The sequence below is a fragment of the Giraffa tippelskirchi genome, chromosome 14 (genome assembly GCF_054371585.1).
Source record: "Giraffa tippelskirchi isolate mGirTip1 chromosome 14, T2T-mGirTip1v1.2.pri, whole genome shotgun sequence".
Taxonomy (NCBI): Eukaryota; Metazoa; Chordata; class Mammalia; order Artiodactyla; family Giraffidae; genus Giraffa; species Giraffa tippelskirchi.
This window is the reverse complement of record NC_137288.1, coordinates 9584615-9607936: the sequence shown is the minus strand read 5'-3', so window position 1 is coordinate 9607936 and position 23322 is coordinate 9584615. Positions and strand designations below refer to the sequence as shown.

At 55.0% G+C, this 23322-nt stretch overlaps 3 protein-coding genes and 1 long non-coding RNA gene across 4 annotated transcripts in view; 3 read left to right on the top strand and 1 right to left on the bottom strand.

Annotated features, from left to right (window-relative positions):
- Positions 1 to 23322, bottom strand: part of LOC145534150 (uncharacterized) — a 694441-nt gene that overhangs the window by 461830 nt on the left and 209289 nt on the right. The window contains exons 28-30 of the long non-coding RNA XR_014074276.1: positions 20201 to 20312; positions 12553 to 12664; positions 4908 to 5019 (exon numbers count right to left, since the gene is read on the bottom strand). This is a non-coding gene — a long non-coding RNA (uncharacterized LOC145534150). The remainder of the gene's footprint in view (positions 1 to 4907; positions 5020 to 12552; positions 12665 to 20200; positions 20313 to 23322) is intronic.
- LOC145533993 (uncharacterized) lies at positions 232 to 2978 on the top strand. The gene is made up of 3 exons (XM_081561354.1): positions 232 to 1257; positions 1657 to 1969; positions 2223 to 2978. Exons 1-3 carry the CDS (start codon positions 1021 to 1023, stop codon positions 2849 to 2851), a joined length of 1179 nt encoding a protein of 392 aa, XP_081417480.1. The 5' UTR covers positions 232 to 1020; the 3' UTR covers positions 2852 to 2978.
- Positions 8687 to 10618, top strand: LOC145534092 (uncharacterized). The gene is made up of 3 exons (XM_081561460.1): positions 8687 to 8902; positions 9302 to 9614; positions 9868 to 10618. Exons 1-3 carry the CDS (start codon positions 8768 to 8770, stop codon positions 10494 to 10496), a joined length of 1077 nt encoding a protein of 358 aa, XP_081417586.1. The 5' UTR covers positions 8687 to 8767; the 3' UTR covers positions 10497 to 10618.
- LOC145533986 (uncharacterized) lies at positions 13092 to 18168 on the top strand. Its single transcript, XM_081561346.1, has 3 exons — positions 13092 to 16551; positions 16951 to 17263; positions 17516 to 18168. The coding sequence occupies exons 1-3, from the start codon at positions 16315 to 16317 to the stop codon at positions 18142 to 18144; spliced, it is 1179 nt and encodes a 392-aa protein (XP_081417472.1). The 5' UTR covers positions 13092 to 16314; the 3' UTR covers positions 18145 to 18168.

The following is a 23322-nucleotide window of genomic DNA, read 5'->3' as shown; positions in this document are numbered from 1 at the left end:
AGACGAAGAATGCACAGCACTCAGATTCCAAGAAACAACACCACCACCACCCTTGACCCTTCCCCCATGACCAACTCCGACCTAAAGCCTTTCTCTCCCTCTAACCTATCCCTAAAACATAACCCTCATCTAATCATATACATGTGCATCCCTAGCATCCATCCATCCACACACGAGAGAGAAAGAGGAAGACACAGACGGAACTGAGAAAGGAAAAGAGAGGGACACAGCCAGAGAGAGACACGGAACCAAAGAGAGGAAAGGAGTCGACGGTCCAGACTTTTCCTCAATCTGCCTCGAAGGTAGAAGCAATGACAGCGCCCTTCCACCCCAGAAGGGGGAAAAGGACGGAAGGTTTGGAGAGGAAAAGACAAGAACGCAGGGAGCCATTAGAAGCTCAGCCACCCGCAGAAGCCGAGCTGGGACACTTGAACAGAATCTCAATGGAAACAGAGGAGCAGAAAGTTGGCTACTCTTTTCTATAAGAGAGGGAGACCTTCGAGTCTTCCTTTCGGTCCTCCAACTTGGATGCGGGGTCTCAAAACAGTCAGGAGGGGGAGTGCCTTTTCCTGGGTACCACGGCACATCCAGGCCTCGTTCTGCCCCATTCTGTGCTGTGTCAGCCCTGGATGGAATCTTTCTTTCTGAAGTCTCAGCGCACAAGCTCCACGTGATATCGGCCCCAGGTGGAAAGGCATGGAGCTGCTCGTAGGCCGACAGACCTAGGAAGCAGATGGGAGAATGACCACCACTCTGCAGATGGAGAGACTGGGGCAACCCTGAGGGGCATATGCTTGTCCAGGGCCACACCACTTATGAGAAGAAGGAGCCTGGTCTGAGAGCAGTGGGGTCCTCGGAGCTCAGGCCCTGGCTGAACCCAGGCCTCCCCAGGGCTGTGGGCTGGGCTGTGTGGGTGTCACTGTGCCTGCACATGGCCTAAGGGGGGTGGTCGAGCAGTCAGAAACCCAGAGATTCCCTTGGGAAGTTTTGGGGAAGGGACCTCAGCACGAACCCCAGGAGATGATGTCACCTGCCGGCAACAGAACCCAACAGAACCCGCAGCCCGGGTATCCAGGCCTCCAGAGCGGAGAGGAGCCCCCAGCCAGTTCACTGGCTGCCAGGATGTTCTGCTGTTTGCCCCTGCCCAGAGGCCGGGGCCTCAGGAGTGCTCACAGGCAGTGTGCGCGGGCACCCTGTCGACATTGGCTCAGGACACCCCCGAGAGGCCTCTGGCCCTTTGCCCGGAGAAACAGAAAGGTAACACGGGGAGCCCCAGGACGGACCAGGCCGCCTCTCCCATGCCACCCGGAAACAGCGGGTCCTTTGCCTGTGTGTGTGGATGCGGGTTTCTTGGGGTGTGTCTCCCTCAAGGAAGCCCAGGCGGATGTGGGGTCAGAAGCCTGCGGACAAGTTGTGTCCACACCCCAGGGGAGAGCAGGCTGGGCGGGATGGGGAGAGTGCGGGCAGCGGCGGCCGCCCAGGCGGACCTCACACCCTCAGGTGGGTCTCTTTCCTCCCGGGTGGGGATCTGAGCAGACACACGTCTCTGACCCTTCTGGGAAGAGAAGTTCGAGCAGGCAGAAGCAGCGGCTCCACTGCCCAGGCCCAGCTCGGAAAACTCCTAGCATGGCTGGCTGACGGTCACTGTCGTTGCAGAGCTTCCCACGTGATGAGGCCGAGGACGGGGACACCCCATCCACCTCCCGGAGGGAGGGGTCGGAGCACCACCCCCCCGCCCGTGAGGCCCAGTGCAGGCTCCAGGTGAGCGTGCCCACGGAGGCATCAGCCCCACCGGGGGAGAAGCGGAGGCGGGGAAGGCCTGCTGCCGAGACACCGCCCAGGATACACCCGGCGGCCCAGTCTGAGGCTGCCACGGAGCTCAGCACACCCGGCTCCGACCCAGAGTCCCGAGAACCCCGGCCTCTGAGGCAGCAGGAGGACCTGGAGCCCAGCACGCCAGAGCACAGAGGTGAGGACGCTGGGGCTGGTGCACGGGAGTGTGTGGGGAGGGGGTGCTGAGCTACACAGGGACGAGTCCCCGAAAGCTGCTGCTGGGCCTGCAGCAAGCGCTGGCCTCACACCCCCCCGCCCCCCATCTTGCACACTTCAGTCCCAAAAGACATCCGACGCTGGGTATTCTTTGGGAATCTCTTGGAAGCTTTCTGTCCCGGGAGACGCACATGCCAAGGCTGGCCTGTGGGCAAACTTTGCTTCTCCCCCAGCTCTAGCACTGGCCTCCAACTGGAACCAGGCTCCGCTTCCCAGACCTGTCCCTACAGAGGTGCTGGCTCCAGGTGCAGGACCCAGGGATCCACCGAGGGCAGATGGAGAACCGAGACTTGCCCTCGCAGAGACACCAGGCCAGCTGGGTACTGGCCAGCACACCGGGCAGATCGGATCTCCATGCCTGCAGGACCCCCAGCCCCAGGCACTGATGTCCCACCCCCTCAGCCAGAACCTCCACCTCCACGTGCACCTCTACCTGCTCGGGCTCTGGCAGGAGAACCCGAGGCAGAGGAGGAGTCACCGCCTCGGCAGGGAGAGCCTGCCCTGGCTCCCGCGCAACACCCAGACGCCCACGATGACTCACCCACCCCTGCAGGGAGAACGAGCCCCCGCTCTGGACAGACACCCAGAGCCCTTGCCGGAAACACCACGTCCAGGGGAGCGGTCGGCTCTGCAGCCTCCATCCCCGTCTGCTCACCGTGGACGCTGGCAACTCGGTCTGCCCCCAGGGGACATGGAGTTCCTTTCCCCTGAACTGCTTTGCATTTGGTTTGTTTCCACCTTTCTGGTGATGTTTTATTTTTTGTATGGTTTCCTGTACTTTTGTTGGTTAAGTTGGGATTAGTAAACTTTTTCATCATTGTTGCAATTTGGGAACACTGTTGTGTAACTCTGGTGATACTGTGTTACCATCACCACTTTGTAGTTTCAGACCCGTTTGATCTTTATGCCCCACCCCCCAACAAAGCCTGGATTCAAGGCAAGCACGCCCTGTTCATCCCTTCCCCCGATCCTGAACACAATTTCATCCTTTCTTTGTGCATTCCTTCCTATATTCTTGGTGTCCCCAATCAATGACTCTCAGTGAAATGACTGACGGAGTGTTTTTTGGACTCTCCAACTACTGTAAGACTCCATTGGAGAGTTCTCATTTGTACGTCATTTGAACTAGCCTTTGATATCTGAAAGGACGGTGTACGTCCTTTCAAGATACCATGTGCCAAACGAAGCCCTTTTGGCAACTGCCATCATTATCTCCAGGCAGGCATTGCTGTGTCAAGGGTGACATCTCAGCCAGAAGGCAGAGGCTGAGCTCGTCTTGTTGCACCAGCTCCCAAAAGAAGCCAAGAAAGGGAGCTGGAACAACAAACCACCCCAACACCCAGGAAAGCGTTCTTCATGACAGAAGGCTAGAAAATGACCCAACATCCTTGTGGCCCAGAACCCCTCTAGAAAATCACTGTTCCATAAAAAAGAGAAACACATGGGAAGTTCCAAGGAGAGGCAATGCCCATGGCCCGTGTACTTGAGAGACGGCCTGACCGCTCCGGGGAAGACACGCACCGACGGAACCCCTTGGGAAACAGCAGTGATAGTCCTCACCGTCGTAAGGGTTTCCTCTGGGGACAACCTGCCCGGGGCACCACACGAGGGAGCAGACCGGCTTCTCTTCCTCTGCCCCCACACCATTCACTCATGAAGGCAGCTCAGGTGTTCTCATGCCCTGCCTGCCTGCCTGCCTGGCTCATCCGTGAGCTGTGACCACCTACAGGGCAGGACTCCACCTTCTCCTCTCTGTGTACCGTGAATCTGCACACAGTGGGCTTGCAGAACCTTAGGAGACTTGAGCCATTCCCACTCGAGCCAGAACCCTCCCCAGGAAGGAAAACAGCTGTGGAGTCGTTTTGGCCCCAGCACTGGTTCGAAAGCCTGGCGCCTCCTACAGCCTCTACGGTGTGAAGAGGGAGGTCCCTTCTGACAGAGCTTTCCGGGTCTCAGATCTAAGCTGTTGTTTCACTGTCAGCTGTGTCTCTTCCGTTGCAGCCAGGTGGGCCACGCTGCTCCAAAGGAGCTCACAAGCTGAGTTTCAAGGGAGGTATAGAGAGGACAGGGATGGCTACAACGTACTGCAAACTGAGTGAGGGTCCCCACAATCCTCAGCAAAGGTCTGTGGTGTGCAAGTGGGGAGTAGAGGGCCCCCAAGTTCCAAAGGAAGGGAGGTAGTCGGGAGCTAAAGCCCTTGGCCGCTGTGGTAGTAGCTGCAGATGGCAGCTCGTCCACAGTGCACTTCGAATGAGGTCATATGAGCGGGACTCTGGAAATGGCTCCGAAATCGGGAGAAAGGGGTCAGGGTATGTGGGAATCCGGCGGGGGTGGGGGGTGGATGAAGGAAGGTGTCCCTCCTCTCTCCAGTGCAATTTGGTTTGGTGAGTCTCAAAGCTACCAGATGGCACTTCCCAAGTCAGGCCCCCGCAGGAATCAGGGTGGGCTGCGTGCCTCGGCCCCTGCCACAGGGACAAGCCACACCAGTGGCCTCCCTGAGCTCCAATGGCCGGATCTGGGGGTTCTGTCTGGGTGCACACCTCCTTGCTGTGGCCAAGTTCCCCCCTTCTCTGAGCACCAGCTTCATCCTCTCGAATGAGGACATCGATTGCTACCTTGGCACGTTACTCTCTTCATCCTGTGAAGACTCATTAGGCTTATCCTACAATTACTAGCTGGCCCGAAGAGATATCTCCTGAATCCAGATTAAGCTGGAGTCTCCCAGGCTCATCTGGCATGTCTTCCCTGAAGTCTGCCAAAACCCACACCCTTGCATTTCCAGGGACTCCCCTTAGCCAGCTGGGCAGAAAACCCAGCATGGTTCAAACAAGCTGACAGACAAGCGGGAGAGGACTCACGGGCAGACGGCTTCCCTCAGGTCTCGGGTGGAGCTCTGGGACCACAGCAGCAACGGGCCATCCCAGGCCCTGGGCTCAGCAGCGCCCTCATTCTCAGGCCGGCGGCTCTGCCCTGAGGGGAGCAGGAAGGTCACCAACTGCCGCAGGCGGGCCTCACGCCCCTCCCACTGCTGGAGCCTGACCTCCCCCGGCCCCACCCCTTCCCCTACCCCAGCAGGACGACAGCTCGTCTTCCCCTGGCTTCCAACGGGAGGCCCGGCCCTGGGCCCCGATTGGGCACTGCCCCAGCCCGGAGCCAATCACAGTGGCCAGGGAGGTGGAACGCACCGATTGGCCAGGGCCAGGTCATGTGACCATACTCCCCAGGAAACTCAAGTATTACCAAGGTTCCCTAAGAAACCAATGAACAGAATTATCCAGTAAAGGCAAACCGTGCTTTTTAATGAGGCCAATGTCACAGAAAAAAAAAAAAAATGCTTCACAATGAACTGCTCAAGGAAGCTACTAAATAAACTTTCAGAAAAGTTTAGTAGTTTTTTTTTTTTTTTAATAGGGTGACGGAGAGCTATACCTTTCCCGTCTATGTGAATTTAGGTTTAAACTAGATTTCCCTTGGCTATTATATAAGACAAAAAAACCCACATCCCCCCCTTTCACTCCCCCCCACCCCCAAAAAGTGTTTTAATCTATAGAATTTTTGTGTCCTCAGTTGTGTCTGATTCGCGGCAACTCACGAACTCTACACAGCCAGGCTCTTCCGTCCATGGAATTCAGGGCAATTTTTTCTGTCCCAGTAAATGCCCACCCTGGGTGATCCAAAGGCAAGGGCTCAGAGGCTCCTGAGAGACTAACTCCTTTCAGCTGAGCACAGAGCTGGCTCCTCACTGGGATGCCTGTGGCCTGGGGCTCCCTGAGGGGAGAGCAGCACTCGCCCCACCGTGTGGTCACTGCTGGAAGTGCAGGCTGCTCCTCACTCCCCCTTGACAGTGTCCCTGAGGGCAGAACAGTGTGAATCGAATCAAGGTGGAAATGCAAACTCCAATGCAACCAAACTCCCCACAAGGTCTCTAAAACCACTCAGGAACAGGGAATTGGAAACTGCAGGGGATGACAGGAATGGAGATGGAGACTTGACACCTTACACCGAGTTCACTTCCAGTTATCCCTAGACAAACTTTCCATGAAAACTTGTCACAAATCTCGAAGAACAATGAGCAGAAACCGGACACGTGCTTTGAGTCTTCACACACAAAACTAAAAGCCAGTCCACAAAAAAAAAAAAAACCCAGAGAATACAGTGGACTTTGCAAAATCAAAGATATCTACTGTGGGAAAGACCTCACGACAAAAGCAAAAGACAGGTCATACATCGCGAGACGAATGAGTGGAAACACAAAGCTTATCAAGGATGTGTCTCCAAACAGACAAAGAACACCAACGCAACAAGCCTGTGAAAACTAGGGAAAGGTCTGAAGGGACACCAGACTGAGGAAGACACACACAGAGGATCCCGGATGATGTCCAGCACTGAGGGCCTGAAGAAACAACAGTCTAGTTGCACCCCCTCAGGCCTGTGTGACCGTGGATGAGGCCTCTGTTTCCCGGTGGCTCTGAGAGATGGACAGGGAGGAAGGGGAAGAGAAGTCACTTGCATTTCTAATACTCACAGCAAAGTCTTCCAACGAGAAGGGAATTATCACCCCCACTGACAATGCCATTCACTGAAGTGATACCCACCAGTCCATCTAACCCAGAAGGGAAGGATGGACCTGTTCTCACAAAACGGCGAGAGATGGAAGAAGGAAGATCAAGCCCACACCAATCACTGGAAAGAGAAGCTGTGCTCAGGGCTTGAAAGAATTCCTATTGGGAAAATGATGTCACAGCCCCACAAGGCAATCCACAGCTTCGATGCTATTCCTCCCAAAATGCCAATGCATTTTCGCACCGAACAAAGAATTGCAAAAGGGGTACGGAGACAGAAAAGAGCCTAAACTGTCAGTACAATCCGACGAAAAAGCCCCGATACGGACATCCAAGGTTGTGTGAAAGGAAATTAGACGACCAAACTAGGATCCTCAGGAGAGTATCGGAGAAGGCAATGGCGACCCACTCCAGTACTCTTGCCTGGAAAACGTCCTGGACGGAGGAGCCTGGTAGGCTGCAGGCCATGGGGTCACGCAGAGTCAGACACGACTGAAGTGACTTAGCCGCAGCAGCAGCAGCAGGACAGTATGCTATTGGGAATACAACAACACACACAGATCCAGATCGATGGAATAAAGTGGAGGGTCCAGAAACAAACCCCAGCATCCATGGTCAACTCATCTCTGACACAGAAGGGGAGAATATCCAAATGGGAACAAGAAAGCCTCTTCAATCAATGTCCATGGGAAAACCAGACAGCTACATCTGAAGAACGCTATTGGTTTTGATCTCATACCACCTCAATATAGGGGGAAAACCTCACCCTAAAGACTGATGTCATGAGATAGCTAGAAAGAAGCGTAGGTCAAAGGCTCCTTAACATCAGAGTCTCCTTGCCATTTGCTGGGCGGAGGTCGAAATGGGTCTCTTCAAGTAAGGCAAAGAGGTACACGAAGTACACCCATGGGTTTCCATCCAATGGAACCTCTTCACAACAGAGAAGCTAAGCATTCACAAATGCAAAAGATAGGAAACAGAACATGAGAGACTCCTTGCAAGTGGTGTATCTGAGAAGGGGTTCATATGGAAAGAGACGAAGAATGCACAGCACTCAGATTCCAAGAAACAACACCACCACCACCCTTGACCCTTCCCCCATGACCAACTCCGACCTAAAGCCTTTCTCTCCCTCTAACCTATCCCTAAAACATAACCCTCATCTAATCATATACATGTGCATCCCTAGCATCCATCCATCCACACACGAGAGAGAAAGAGGAAGACACAGACGGAACTGAGAAAGGAAAAGAGAGGGACACAGCCAGAGAGAGACACGGAACCAAAGAGAGGAAAGGAGTCGACGGTCCAGACTTTTCCTCAATCTGCCTCGAAGGTAGAAGCAATGACAGCGCCCTTCCACCCCAGAAGGGGGAAAAGGACGGAAGGTTTGGAGAGGAAAAGACAAGAACGCAGGGAGCCACTAGAAGCTCAGCCACCCGCAGAAGCCGAGCTGGGACACTTGAACAGAATCTCAATGGAAACAGAGGAGCAGAAAGTTGGCTACTCTTTTCTATAAGAGAGGGAGACCTTCGAGTCTTCCTTTCGGTCCTCCAACTTGGATGCGGGGTCTCAAAACAGTCAGGAGGGGGAGTGCCTTTTCCTGGGTACCACGGCACATCCAGGCCTCGTTCTGCCCCATTCTGTGCTGTGTCAGCCCTGGATGGAATCTTTCTTTCTGAAGTCTCAGCGCACGAGCTCCACGTGATATCGGCCCCAGGTGGAAAGGCATGGAGCTGCTCGTAGGCCGACAGACCTAGGAAGCAGATGGGAGAATGACCACCACTCTGCAGATGGAGAGACTGGGGCAACCCTGAGGGGCATATGCTTGTCCAGGGCCACACCACTTATGAGAAGAAGGAGCCTGGTCTGAGAGCAGTGGGGTCCTCGGAGCTCAGGCCCTGGCTGAACCCAGGCCTCCCCAGGGCTGTGGGCTGGGCTGTGTGGGTGTCACTGTGCCTGCACATGGCCTAAGGGGGGTGGTCGAGCAGTCAGAAACCCAGAGATTCCCTTGGGAAGTTTTGGGGAAGGGACCTCAGCACGAACCCCAGGAGATGATGTCACCTGCCGGCAACAGAACCCAACAGAACCCGCAGCCCGGGTATCCAGGCCTCCAGAGCGGAGAGGAGCCCCCAGCCAGTTCACTGGCTGCCAGGATGTTCTGCTGTTTGCCCCTGCCCAGAGGCCGGGGCCTCAGGAGTGCTCACAGGCAGTGTGCGCGGGCACCCTGTCGACATTGGCTCAGGACACCCCCGAGAGGCCTCTGGCCCTTTGCCCGGAGAAACAGAAAGGTAACACGGGGAGCCCCAGGACGGACCAGGCCGCCTCTCCCATGCCACCCGGAAACAGCGGGTCCTTTGCCTGTGTGTGTGGATGCGGGTTTCTTGGGGTGTGTCTCCCTCAAGGAAGCCCAGGCGGATGTGGGGTCAGAAGCCTGCGGACAAGTTGTGTCCACACCCCAGGGGAGAGCAGGCTGGGCGGGATGGGGAGAGTGCGGGCAGCGGCGGCCGCCCAGGCGGACCTCACACCCTCAGGTGGGTCTCTTTCCTCCCGGGTGGGGATCTGAGCAGACACACGTCTCTGACCCTTCTGGGAAGAGAAGTTCGAGCAGGCAGAAGCAGCGGCTCCACTGCCCAGGCCCAGCTCGGAAAACTCCTAGCATGGCTGGCTGACGGTCACTGTCGTTGCAGAGCTTCCCACGTGATGAGGCCGAGGACGGGGACACCCCATCCACCTCCCGGAGGGAGGGGTCGGAGCACCACCCCCCCGCCCGTGAGGCCCAGTGCAGGCTCCAGGTGAGCGTGCCCACGGAGGCATCAGCCCCACCGGGGGAGAAGCGGAGGCGGGGAAGGCCTGCTGCCGAGACACCGCCCAGGATACACCCGGCGGCCCAGTCTGAGGCTGCCACGGAGCTCAGCACACCCGGCTCCGACCCAGAGTCCCGAGAACCCCGGCCTCTGAGGCAGCAGGAGGACCTGGAGCCCAGCACGCCAGAGCACAGAGGTGAGGACGCTGGGGCTGGTGCACGGGAGTGTGTGGGGAGGGGGTGCTGAGCTACACAGGGACGAGTCCCCGAAAGCTGCTGCTGGGCCTGCAGCAAGCGCTGGCCTCACACCCCCCCGCCCCCCATCTTGCACACTTCAGTCCCAAAAGACATCCGACGCTGGGTATTCTTTGGGAATCTCTTGGAAGCTTTCTGTCCCGGGAGACGCACATGCCAAGGCTGGCCTGTGGGCAAACTTTGCTTCTCCCCCAGCTCTAGCACTGGCCTCCAACTGGAACCAGGCTCCGCTTCCCAGACCTGTCCCTACAGAGGTGCTGGCTCCAGGTGCAGGACCCAGGGATCCACCGAGGGCAGATGGAGAACCGAGACTTGCCCTCGCAGAGACACCAGGCCAGCTGGGTACTGGCCAGCACACCGGGCAGATCGGATCTCCATGCCTGCAGGACCCCCAGCCCCAGGCACTGATGTCCCACCCCCTCAGCCAGAACCTCCACCTCCACGTGCACCTCTACCTGCTCGGGCTCTGGCAGGAGAACCCGAGGCAGAGGAGGAGTCACCGCCTCGGCAGGGAGAGCCTGCCCTGGCTCCCGCGCAACACCCAGACGCCCACGATGACTCACCCACCCCTGCAGGGAGAACGAGCCCCCGCTCTGGACAGACACCCAGAGCCCTTGCCGGAAACACCACGTCCAGGGGAGCGGTCGGCTCTGCAGCCTCCATCCCCGTCTGCTCACCGTGGACGCTGGCAACTCGGTCTGCCCCCAGGGGACATGGAGTTCCTTTCCCCTGAACTGCTTTGCATTTGGTTTGTTTCCACCTTTCTGGTGATGTTTTATTTTTTGTATGGTTTCCTGTACTTTTGTTGGTTAAGTTGGGATTAGTAAACTTTTTCATCATTGTTGCAATTTGGGAACACTGTTGTGTAACTCTGGTGATACTGTGTTACCATCACCACTTTGTAGTTTCAGACCCGTTTGATCTTTATGCCCCACCCCCCAACAAAGCCTGGATTCAAGGCAAGCACGCCCTGTTCATCCCTTCCCCCGATCCTGAACACAATTTCATCCTTTCTTTGTGCATTCCTTCCTATATTCTTGGTGTCCCCAATCAATGACTCTCAGTGAAATGACTGACGGAGTGTTTTTTGGACTCTCCAACTACTGTAAGACTCCATTGGAGAGTTCTCATTTGTACGTCATTTGAACTAGCCTTTGATATCTGAAAGGACGGTGTACGTCCTTTCAAGATACCATGTGCCAAACGAAGCCCTTTTGGCAACTGCCATCATTATCTCCAGGCAGGCATTGCTGTGTCAAGGGTGACATCTCAGCCAGAAGGCAGAGGCTGAGCTCGTCTTGTTGCACCAGCTCCCAAAAGAAGCCAAGAAAGGGAGCTGGAACAACAAACCACCCCAACACCCAGGAAAGCGTTCTTCATGACAGAAGGCTAGAAAATGACCCAACATCCTTGTGGCCCAGAACCCCTCTAGAAAATCACTGTTCCATAAAAAAGAGAAACACATGGGAAGTTCCAAGGAGAGGCAATGCCCATGGCCCGTGTACTTGAGAGACGGCCTGACCGCTCCGGGGAAGACACGCACCGACGGAACCCCTTGGGAAACAGCAGTGATAGTCCTCACCGTCGTAAGGGTTTCCTCTGGGGACAACCTGCCCGGGGCACCACACGAGGGAGCAGACCGGCTTCTCTTCCTCTGCCCCCACACCATTCACTCATGAAGGCAGCTCAGGTGTTCTCATGCCCTGCCTGCCTGCCTGCCTGGCTCATCCGTGAGCTGTGACCACCTACAGGGCAGGACTCCACCTTCTCCTCTCTGTGTACCGTGAATCTGCACACAGTGGGCTTGCAGAACCTTAGGAGACTTGAGCCATTCCCACTCGAGCCAGAACCCTCCCCAGGAAGGAAAACAGCTGTGGAGTCGTTTTGGCCCCAGCACTGGTTCGAAAGCCTGGCGCCTCCTACAGCCTCTACGGTGTGAAGAGGGAGGTCCCTTCTGACAGAGCTTTCCGGGTCTCAGATCTAAGCTGTTGTTTCACTGTCAGCTGTGTCTCTTCCGTTGCAGCCAGGTGGGCCACGCTGCTCCAAAGGAGCTCACAAGCTGAGTTTCAAGGGAGGTATAGAGAGGACAGGGATGGCTACAACGTACTGCAAACTGAGTGAGGGTCCCCACAATCCTCAGCAAAGGTCTGTGGTGTGCAAGTGGGGAGTAGAGGGCCCCCAAGTTCCAAAGGAAGGGAGGTAGTCGGGAGCTAAAGCCCTTGGCCGCTGTGGTAGTAGCTGCAGATGGCAGCTCGTCCACAGTGCACTTCGAATGAGGTCATATGAGCGGGACTCTGGAAATGGCTCCGAAATCGGGAGAAAGGGGTCAGGGTATGTGGGAATCCGGCGGGGGTGGGGGGTGGATGAAGGAAGGTGTCCCTCCTCTCTCCAGTGCAATTTGGTTTGGTGAGTCTCAAAGCTACCAGATGGCACTTCCCAAGTCAGGCCCCCGCAGGAATCAGGGTGGGCTGCGTGCCTCGGCCCCTGCCACAGGGACAAGCCACACCAGTGGCCTCCCTGAGCTCCAATGGCCGGATCTGGGGGTTCTGTCTGGGTGCACACCTCCTTGCTGTGGCCAAGTTCCCCCCTTCTCTGAGCACCAGCTTCATCCTCTCGAATGAGGACATCGATTGCTACCTTGGCACGTTACTCTCTTCATCCTGTGAAGACTCATTAGGCTTATCCTACAATTACTAGCTGGCCCGAAGAGATATCTCCTGAATCCAGATTAAGCTGGAGTCTCCCAGGCTCATCTGGCATGTCTTCCCTGAAGTCTGCCAAAACCCACACCCTTGCATTTCCAGGGACTCCCCTTAGCCAGCTGGGCAGAAAACCCAGCATGGTTCAAACAAGCTGACAGACAAGCGGGAGAGGACTCACGGGCAGACGGCTTCCCTCAGGTCTCGGGTGGAGCTCTGGGACCACAGCAGCAACGGGCCATCCCAGGCCCTGGGCTCAGCAGCGCCCTCATTCTCAGGCCGGCGGCTCTGCCCTGAGGGGAGCAGGAAGGTCACCAACTGCCGCAGGCGGGCCTCACGCCCCTCCCACTGCTGGAGCCTGACCTCCCCCGGCCCCACCCCTTCCCCTACCCCAGCAGGACGACAGCTCGTCTTCCCCTGGCTTCCAACGGGAGGCCCGGCCCTGGGCCCCGATTGGGCACTGCCCCAGCCCGGAGCCAATCACAGTGGCCAGGGAGGTGGAACGCACCAATTGGCCAGGGCCAGGTCATGTGACCATACTCCCCAGGAAACTCAAATATTACCAAGGTTCCCTAAGAAACCAATGAACAGAATTATCCAGTAAAGGCAAACCGTGCTTTTTAATGAGGCCAATGTCACAGAAAAAAAAAAAAAATGCTTCACAATGAACTGCTCAAGGAAGCTACTAAATAAACTTTCAGAAAAGTTTAGTAGTTTTTTTTTTTTTTTTTTTTAATAGGGTGACGGAGAGCTATACCTTTCCCGTCTATGTGAATTTAGGTTTAAACTAGATTTCCCTTGGCTATTATATAAGACAAAAAAACCCACATCCCCCCCTTTCACTCCCCCCCACCCCCAAAAAGTGTTTTAATCTATAGAATTTTTGTGTCCTCAGTTGTGTCTGATTCGCGGCAACTCACGAACTCTACACAGCCAGGCTCTTCCGTCCATGGAATTCAGGGCAATTTTTTCTGTCCCAGTAAATGCCCACCCTGGGTGATCCAAAGGCAAGGGCTCAGAGGCTCCTGAGAGACTAACTCCTTTCAGCTGAGCACAGAGCTGGCTCCTCACTGGGATGCCTGTGGCCTGGGGCTCCCTGAGGGGAGAGCAGCACTCGCCCCACCGTGTGGTCACTGCTGGAAGTGCAGGCTGCTCCTCACTCCCCCTTGACAGTGTCCCTGAGGGCAGAACAGTGTGAATCGAATCAAGGTGGAAATGCAAACTCCAATGCAACCAAACTCCCCACAAGGTCTCTAAAACCACTCAGGAACAGGGAATTGGAAACTGCAGGGGATGACAGGAATGGAGATGGAGACTTGACACCTTACACCGAGTTCACTTCCAGTTATCCCTAGACAAACTTTCCATGAAAACTTGCCACAAATCTCGAAGAACAATGAGCAGAAACCGGACACGTGCTTTGAGTCTTCACACACAAAACTAAAAGCCAGTCCACAAAAAAAAAAAAACCCAGAGACTACAGTGGACTTTGCAAAATCAAAGATATCTACTGTGGGAAAGACCTCATGACAAAAGCAAAAGACAGGTCATACATCGCGAGACGAATGAGTGGAAACACAAAGCTTATCAAGGATGTGTCTCCAAACAGACAAAGAACACCAACGCAACAAGCCTGTGAAAACTAGGGAAAGGTCTGAAGGGACACCAGACTGAGGAAGACACACACAGAGGATCCCGGATGATGTCCAGCACTGAGGGCCTGAAGAAACAACGGTCTAGTTGCACCCCCTCAGGCCTGTGTGACCGTGGATGAGGCCTCTGTTTCCCGGTGGCTCTGAGAGATGGACAGGGAGGAAGGGGAAGAGAAGTCACTTGCATTTCTAATACTCACAGCAAAGTCTTCCAACGAGAAGGGAATTATCACCCCCACTGACAATGCCATTCACTGAAGTGATACCCAGCAGTCCATCTAACCCAGAAGGGAAGGATGGACCTGTTCTCACAAAACGGCGAGAGATGGAAGAAGGAAGATCAAGCCCACACCAATCACTGGAAAGAGAAGCTGTGCTCAGGGCTTGAAAGAATTCCTATTGGGAAAATGATGTCACAGCCCCACAAGGCAATCCACAGCTTCGATGCTATTCCTCCCAAAATGCCAATGCATTTTCGCACCGAACAAAGAATTGCAAAAGGGGTACGGAGACAGAAAAGAGCCTAAACTGTCAATACAATCCGACGAAAAAGCCCCGATACGGACATCCAAGGTTGTGTGAAAGGAAATTAGACGACCAAACTAGGATCCTCAGGAGAGTATCGGAGAAGGCAATGGCGACCCACTCCAGTACTCTTGCCTGGAAAACGTCCTGGACGGAGGAGCCTGGTAGGCTGCAGGCCATGGGGTCACGCAGAGTCAGACACGACTGAAGTGACTTAGCCGCAGCAGCAGCAGCAGGACAGTATGCTATTGGGAATACAACAACACACACAGATCCAGATCGATGGAATAAAGTGGAGGGTCCAGAAACAAACCCCAGCATCCATGGTCAACTCATCTCTGACACAGAAGGGGAGAATATCCAAATGGGAACAAGAAAGCCTCTTCAATCAATGTCCATGGGAAAACCAGACAGCTACATCTGAAGAACGCTATTGGTTTTGATCTCATACCACCTCAATATAGGGGGAAAACCTCACCCTAAAGACTGATGTCATGAGATAGCTAGAAAGAAGCGTAGGTCAAAGGCTCCTTAACATCAGAGTCTCCTTGCCATTTGCTGGGCGGAGGTCGAAATGGGTCTCTTCAAGTAAGGCAAAGAGGTACACGAAGTACACCCATGGGTTTCCATCCAATGGAACCTCTTCACAACAGAGAAGCTAAGCATTCACAAATGCAAAAGATAGGAAACAGAACATGAGAGACTCCTTGCAAGTGGTGTATCTGAGAAGGGGTTCATATGGAAAGAGACGAAGAATGCACAGCACTCAGATTCCAAGAAACAACACCACCACCACCCTTGACCCTTCCCCCATGACCAACTCCGACCTAAAGCCTTTCTCTCCCTCTAACCTATCCCTAAAACATAAGCCTCATCTAATCATATACATGTGCATCCCTAGCATCCATCCATCCACACACGAGAGAGAAAGAGGAAGACACAGACGGAACTGAGAAAGGAAAAGAGAGGGACACAGCCAGAGAGAGACACGGAACCAAAGAGAGGAAAGGAGTCGACGGTCCAGACTTTTCCTCAATCTGCCTCGAAGGTAGAAGCAATGACAGCGCCCTTCCACCCAAGGAGGGGGAAAAGGACGGAAGGTTTGGAGAGGAAAAGACAAGAACGCAGGGAGCCATTAGAAGCTCAGCCACCCGCAGAAGCCGAGCTGGGACACTTGAACAGAATCTCAATGGAAACAGAGGAGCAGAAAGTTGGCTACTCTTTTCTATAAGAGAGGGAGACCTTCGAGTCTTCCTTTCGGTCCTCCAACTTGGATGCGGGGTCTCAAAACAGTCAGGAGGGGGAGTGCCTTTTCCTGGGTACCACGGCACATCCAGGCCTCGTTCTGCCCCATTCTGTGCTGTGTCAGCCCTGGATGGAATCTTTCTTTCTGAAGTCTCAGCGCACGAGCTCCACGTGATATCGGCCCCAGGTGGAAAGGCATGGAGCTGCTCGTAGGCCGACAGACCTAGGAAGCAGATGGGAGAATGACCACCACTCTGCAGATGGAGAGACTGGGGCAACCCTGAGGGGCATATGCTTGTCCAGGGCCACACCACTTATGAGAAGAAGGAGCCTGGTCTGAGAGCAGTGGGGTCCTCGGAGCTCAGGCCCTGGCTGAACCCAGGCCTCCCCAGGGCTGTGGGCTGGGCTGTGTGGGTGTCACTGTGCCTGCACATGGCCTAAGGGGGGTGGTCGAGCAGTCAGAAACCCAGAGATTCCCTTGGGAAGTTTTGGGGAAGGGACCTCAGCACGAACCCCAGGAGATGATGTCACCTGCCGGCAACAGAACCCAACAGAACCCGCAGCCCGGGTATCCAGGCCTCCAGAGCGGAGAGGAGCCCCCAGCCAGTTCACTGGCTGCCAGGATGTTCTGCTGTTTGCCCCTGCCCAGAGGCCGGGGCCTCAGGAGTGCTCACAGGCAGTGTGCGCGGGCACCCTGTCGACGTTGGCTCAGGACACCCCCGAGAGGCCTCTGGCCCTTTGCCCGGAGAAACAGAAAGGTAACACGGGGAGCCCCAGGACGGACCAGGCCGCCTCTCCCATGCCACCCGGAAACACCGGGTCCTTTGCCTGTGTGTGTGGATGCGGGTTTCTTGGGGTGTGTCTCCCTCAAGGAAGCCCAGGCGGATGTGGGGTCAGAAGCCTGCGGACAAGTTGTGTCCACACCCCAGGGGAGAGCAGGCTGGGCGGGATGGGGAGAGTGCGGGCAGCGGCGGCCGCCCAGGCGGACCTCACACCCTCAGGTGGGACTCTTTCCTCCCGGGTGGGGATCTGAGCAGACACACGTCTCTGACCCTTCTGGGAAGAGAAGTTCGAGCAGGCAGAAGCAGCGGCTCCACTGCCCAGGCCCAGCTCGGAAAACTCCTAGCATGGCTGGCTGACGGTCACTGTCGTTGCAGAGCTTCCCACGTGATGAGGCCGAGGACGGGGACACCCCATCCACCTCCCGGAGGGAGGGGTCGGAGCACCACCCCCCCGCCCGTGAGGCCCAGTGCAGGCTCCAGGTGAGCGTGCCCACGGAGGCATCAGCCCCACCGTGGGAGAAGCGGAGGCGGGGAAGGCCTGCTGCCGAGACACCGCCCAGGATACACCCGGCGGCCCAGTCTGAGGCTGCCACGGAGCTCAGCACACCCGGCTCCGACCCAGAGTCCCGAGAACCCCGGCCTCTGAGGCAGCAGGAGGACCTGGAGCCCAGCACGCCAGAGCACAGAGGTGAGGACGCTGGGGCTGGTGCACGGGAGTGTGTGGGGAGGGGGTGCTGAGCTACACAGGGACGAGTCCCCGAAAGCTGCTGCTGGGCCTGCAGCAAGCGCTAGCCTCACACCCCCCGCCCCCCATCTTGCACACTTCAGTCCCAAAAGACATCCGACGCTGGGTATTCGTTGGGAATCTCTTGGAAGCTTTCTGTCCCGGGAGACGCACATGCCAAGGCTGGCCTGTGGGCAAACTTTGCTTCTCCCCCAGCTCTAGCACTGGCCTCCAACTGGAACCAGGCTCCGCTTCCCAGACCTGTCCCTACAGAGGTGCTGGCTCCAGGTGCAGGACCCAGGGATCCACCGAGGGCAGATGGAGAACCGAGACTTGCCCTCGCAGAGACACCAGGCCAGCTGGGTACTGGCCAGCACACCGGGCAGATCGGATCTCCATGCCTGCAGGACCCCCAGCCCCAGGCACTGATGTCCCACCCCCTCAGCCAGAACCTCCACCTCCACGTGCACCTCTACCTGCTCGGGCTCTGGCAGGAGAACCCGAGGCAGAGGAGGAGTCACCGCCTCGGCAGGGAGAGCCTGCCCTGGCTCCCGCGCAACACCCAGACGCCCACGATGACTCACCCACCCCTGCAGGGAGAACGAGCCCCCGCTCTGGACAGACACCCAGAGCCCTTGCCGGAAACACCACGTCCAGGGGAGCGGTCGGCTCTGCAGCCTCCATCCCCGTCTGCTCACCGTGGACGCTGGCAACTCGGTCTGCCCCCAGGGGACATGGAGTTCCTTTCCCCTGAACTGCTTTGCATTTGGTTTGTTTCCACCTTTCTGGTGATGTTTTATTTTTTGTATGGTTTCCTGTACTTTTGTTGGTTAAGTTGGGATTAGTAAACTTTTTCATCATTGTTGCAATTTGGGAACACTGTTGTGTAACTCTGGTGATACTGTGTTACCATCACCACTTTGTAGTTTCAGACCCGTTTGATCTTTATGCCCCACCCCCCAACAAAGCCTGGATTCAAGGCAAGCACGCCCTGTTCATCCCTTCCCCCGATCCTGAACACAATTTCATCCTTTCTTTGTGCATTCCTTCCTATATTCTTGGTGTCCCCAATCAATGACTCTCAGTGAAATGACTGACGGAGTGTTTTTTGGACTCTCCAACTACTGTAAGACTCCATTGGAGAGTTCTCATTTGTATGTCATTTGAACTAGCCTTTGATATCTGAAAGGACGGTGTACGTCCTTTCAAGATACCATGTGCCAAACGAAGCCCTTTTGGCAACTGCCATCATTATCTCCAGGCAGGCATTGCTGTGTCAAGGGTGACATCTCAGCCAGAAGGCAGAGGCTGAGCTCGTCTTGTTGCACCAGCTCCCAAAAGAAGCCAAGAAAGGGAGCTGGAACAACAAACCACCCCAACACCCAGGAAAGCGTTCTTCATGACAGAAGGCTAGAAAATGACCCAACATCCTTGTGGCCCAGAACCCCTCTAGAAAATCACTGTTCCATAAAAAAGAGAAACACATGGGAAGTTCCAAGGAGAGGCAATGCCCATGGCCCGTGTACTTGAGAGACGGCCTGACCGCTCCGGGGAAGACACGCACCGACGGAACCCCTTGGGAAACAGCAGTGATAGTCCTCACCGTCGTAAGGGTTTCCTCTGGGGACAACCTGCCCGGGGCACCACATGAGGGAGCAGACCGGCTTCTCTTCCTCTGCCCCCACACCATTCACTCATGAAGGCAGCTCAGGTGTTCTCAGGCCCTGCCTGCCTGCCTGCCTGGCTCATCCGTGAGCTGTGACCACCTACAGGGCAGGACTCCACCTTCTCCTCTCTGTGTACCGTGAATCTGCACACAGTGGGCTTGCAGAACCTTAGGAGACTTGAGCCATTCCCACTCGAGCCAGAACCCTCCCCAGGAAGGAAAACAGCTGTGGAGTCATTTTGGCCCCAGCACTGGTTCGAAAGCCTGGCGCCTCCTACAGCCTCTACGGTGTGAAGAGGGAGGTCCCTTCTGACAGAGCTTTCCGGGTCTCAGATCTAAGCTGTTGTTTCACTGTCAGCTGTGTCTCTTCCGTTGCAGCCAGGTGGGCCACGCTGCTCCAAAGGAGCTCACAAGCTGAGTTTCAAGGGAGGTATAGAGAGGACAGGGATGGCTACAACGTACTGCAAACTGAGTGAGGGTCCCCACAATCCTCAGCAAAGGTCTGTGGTGTGCAAGTGGGGAGTAGAGGGCCCCCAAGTTCCAAAGGAAGGGAGGTAGTCGGGAGCTAAAGCCCTTGGCCGCTGTGGTAGTAGCTGCAGATGGCAGCTCGTCCACAGTGCACTTCGAATGAGGTCATATGAGCGGGACTCTGGAAATGGCTCCGAAATCGGGAGAAAGGGGTCAGGGTATGTGGGAATCCGGCGGGGGTGGGGGGTGGATGAAGGAAGGTGTCCCTCCTCTCTCCAGTGCAATTTGGTTTGGTGAGTCTCAAAGCTACCAGATGGCACTTCCCAAGTCAGGCCCCCGCAGGAATCAGGGTGGGCTGCGTGCCTCGGCCCCTGCCACAGGGACAAGCCACACCAGTGGCCTCCCTGAGCTCCAATGGCCGGATCTGGGGGTTCTGTCTGGGTGCACACCTCCTTGCTGTGGCCAAGTTCCCCCCTTCTCTGAGCACCAGCTTCATCCTCTCGAATGAGGACATCGATTGCTACCTTGGCACGTTACTCTCTTCATCCTGTGAAGACTCATTAGGCTTATCCTACAATTACTAGCTGGCCCGAAGAGATATCTCCTGAATCCTGATTAAGCTGGAGTCTCCCAGGCTCATCTGGCATGTCTTCCCTGAAGTCTGCCAAAACCCACACCCTTGCATTTCCAGGGACTCCCCTTAGCCAGCTGGGCAGAAAACCCAGCATGGTTCAAACAAGCTGACAGACAAGCGGGAGAGGACTCACGGGCAGACGGCTTCCCTCAGGTCTCGGGTGGAGCTCTGGGACCACAGCAGCAACGGGCCATCCCAAGCCCTGGGCTCAGCAGCGCCCTCATTCTCAGGCCGGCGGCTCTGCCCTGAGGGGAGCAGGAAGGTCACCAACTGCCGCAGGCGGGCCTCACGCCCCTCCCACTGCTGGAGCCTGACCTCCCCCGGCCCCACCCCTTCCCCTACCCCAGCAGGACGACAGCTCGTCTTCCCCTGGCTTCCAACGGGAGGCCCGGCCCTGGGCCCCGATTGGGCACTGCCCCAGCCCGGAGCCAATCACAGTGGCCAGGGAGGTGGAACGCACCGATTGGCCAGGGCCAGGTCATGTGACCATACTCCCCAGGAAACTCAAATATTACCAAGGTTCCCTAAGAAACCAATGAACAGAATTATCCAGTAAAGGCAAACCGTGCTTTTTAATGAGGCCAATGTCACAGAAAAAAAAAAAAATGCTTCACAATGAACTGCTCAAGGAAGCTACTAAATAAACTTTCAGAAAAGTTTAGTAGTTTTTTTTTTTTTTTTTTTTAATAGGGTGACGGAGAGCTATACCTTTCCCGTCTATGTGAATTTAGGTTTAAACTAGATTTCCCTTGGCTATTATATAAGACAAAAAAACCCACATCCCCCCCTTTCACTCCCCCCCACCCCCAAAAAGTGTTTTAATCTATAGAATTTTTGTGTCCTCAGTTGTGTCTGATTCGCGGCAACTCACGAACTCTACACAGCCAGGCTCTTCCGTCCATGGAATTCAGGGCAATTTTTTCTGTCCCAGTAAATGCCCACCCTGGGTGATCCAAAGGCAAGGGCTCAGAGGCTCCTGAGAGACTAACTCCTTTCAGCTGAGCACAGAGCTGGCTCCTCACTGGGATGCCTGTGGCCTGGGGCTCCCTGAGGGGAGAGCAGCACTCGCCCCACCGTGTGGTCACTGCTGGAAGTGCAGGCTGCTCCTCACTCCCCCTTGACAGTGTCCCTGAGGGCAGAACAGTGTGAATCGAATCAAGGTGGAAATGCAAACTCCAATGCAACCAAACTCCCCACAAGGTCTCTAAAACCACTCAGGAACAGGGAATTGGAAACTGCAGGGGATGACAGGAATGGAGATGGAGACTTGACACCTTACACCGAGTTCACTTCCAGTTATCCCTAGACAAACTTTCCATGAAAACTTGTCACAAATCTCGAAGAACAATGAGCAGAAACCGGACACGTGCTTTGAGTCTTCACACACAAAACTAAAAGCCAGTCCACAAAAAAAAAAAACCCAGAGACTACAGTGGACTTTGCAAAATCAAAGATATCTACTGTGGGAAAGACCTCATGACAAAAGCAAAAGACAGGTCATACATCGCGAGACGAATGAGTGGAAACACAAAGCTTATCAAGGATGTGTCTCCAAACAGACAAAGAACACCAACGCAACAAGCCTGTGAAAACTAGGGAAAGGTCTGAAGGGACACCAGACTGAGGAAGACACACACAGAGGATCCCGGATGATGTCCAGCACTGAGGGCCTGAAGAAACAACGGTCTAGTTGCACCCCCTCAGGCCTGTGTGACCGTGGATGAGGCCTCTGTTTCCCGGTGGCTCTGAGAGATGGACAGGGAGGAAGGGGAAGAGAAGTCACTTGCATTTCTAATACTCACAGCAAAGTCTTCCAACGAGAAGGGAATTATCACCCCCACTGACAATGCCATTCACTGAAGTGATACCCAGCAGTCCATCTAACCCAGAAGGGAAGGATGGACCTGTTCTCACAAAACGGCGAGAGATGGAAGAAGGAAGATCAAGCCCACACCAATCACTGGAAAGAGAAGCTGTGCTCAGGGCTTGAAAGAATTCCTATTGGGAAAATGATGTCACAGCCCCACAAGGCAATCCACAGCTTCGATGCTATTCCTCCCAAAATGCCAATGCATTTTCGCACCGAACAAAGAATTGCAAAAGGGGTACGGAGACAGAAAAGAGCCTAAACTGTCAATACAATCCGACGAAAAAGCCCCGATACGGACATCCAAGGTTGTGTGAAAGGAAATTAGACGACCAAACTAGGATCCTCAGGAGAGTATCGGAGAAGGCAATGGCGACCCACTCCAGTACTCTTGCCTGGAAAACGTCCTGGACGGAGGAGCCTGGTAGGCTGCAGGCCATGGGGTCACGCAGAGTCAGACACGACTGAAGTGACTTAGCCGCAGCAGCAGCAGCAGGACAGTATGCTATTGGGAATACAACAACACACACAGATCCAGATCGATGGAATAAAGTGGAGGGTCCAGAAACAAACCCCAGCATCCATGGTCAACTCATCTCTGACACAGAAGGGGAGAATATCCAAATGGGAACAAGAAAGCCTCTTCAATCAATGTCCATGGGAAAACCAGACAGCTACATCTGAAGAACGCTATTGGTTTTGATCTCATACCACCTCAATATAGGGGGAAAACCTCACCCTAAAGACTGATGTCATGAGATAGCTAGAAAGAAGCGTAGGTCAAAGGCTCCTTAACATCAGAGTCTCCTTGCCATTTGCTGGGCGGAGGTCGAAATGGGTCTCTTCAAGTAAGGCAAAGAGGTACACGAAGTACACCCATGGGTTTCCATCCAATGGAACCTCTTCACAACAGAGAAGCTAAGCATTCACAAATGCAAAAGATAGGAAACAGAACATGAGAGACTCCTTGCAAGTGGTGTATCTGAGAAGGGGTTCATATGGAAAGAGACGAAGAATGCACAGCACTCAGATTCCAAGAAACAACACCACCACCACCCTTGACCCTTCCCCCATGACCAACTCCGACCTAAAGCCTTTCTCTCCCTCTAACCTATCCCTAAAACATAACCCTCATCTAATCATATACATGTGCATCCCTAGCATCCATCCATCCACACACGAGAGAGAAAGAGGAAGACACAGACGGAACTGAGAAAGGAAAAGAGAGGGACACAGCCAGAGAGAGACACGGAACCAAAGAGAGGAAAGGAGTCGACGGTCCAGACTTTTCCTCAATCTGCCTCGAAGGTAGAAGCAATGACAGCGCCCTTCCACCCCAGAAGGGGGAAAAGGACGGAAGGTTTGGAGAGGAAAAGACAAGAACGCAG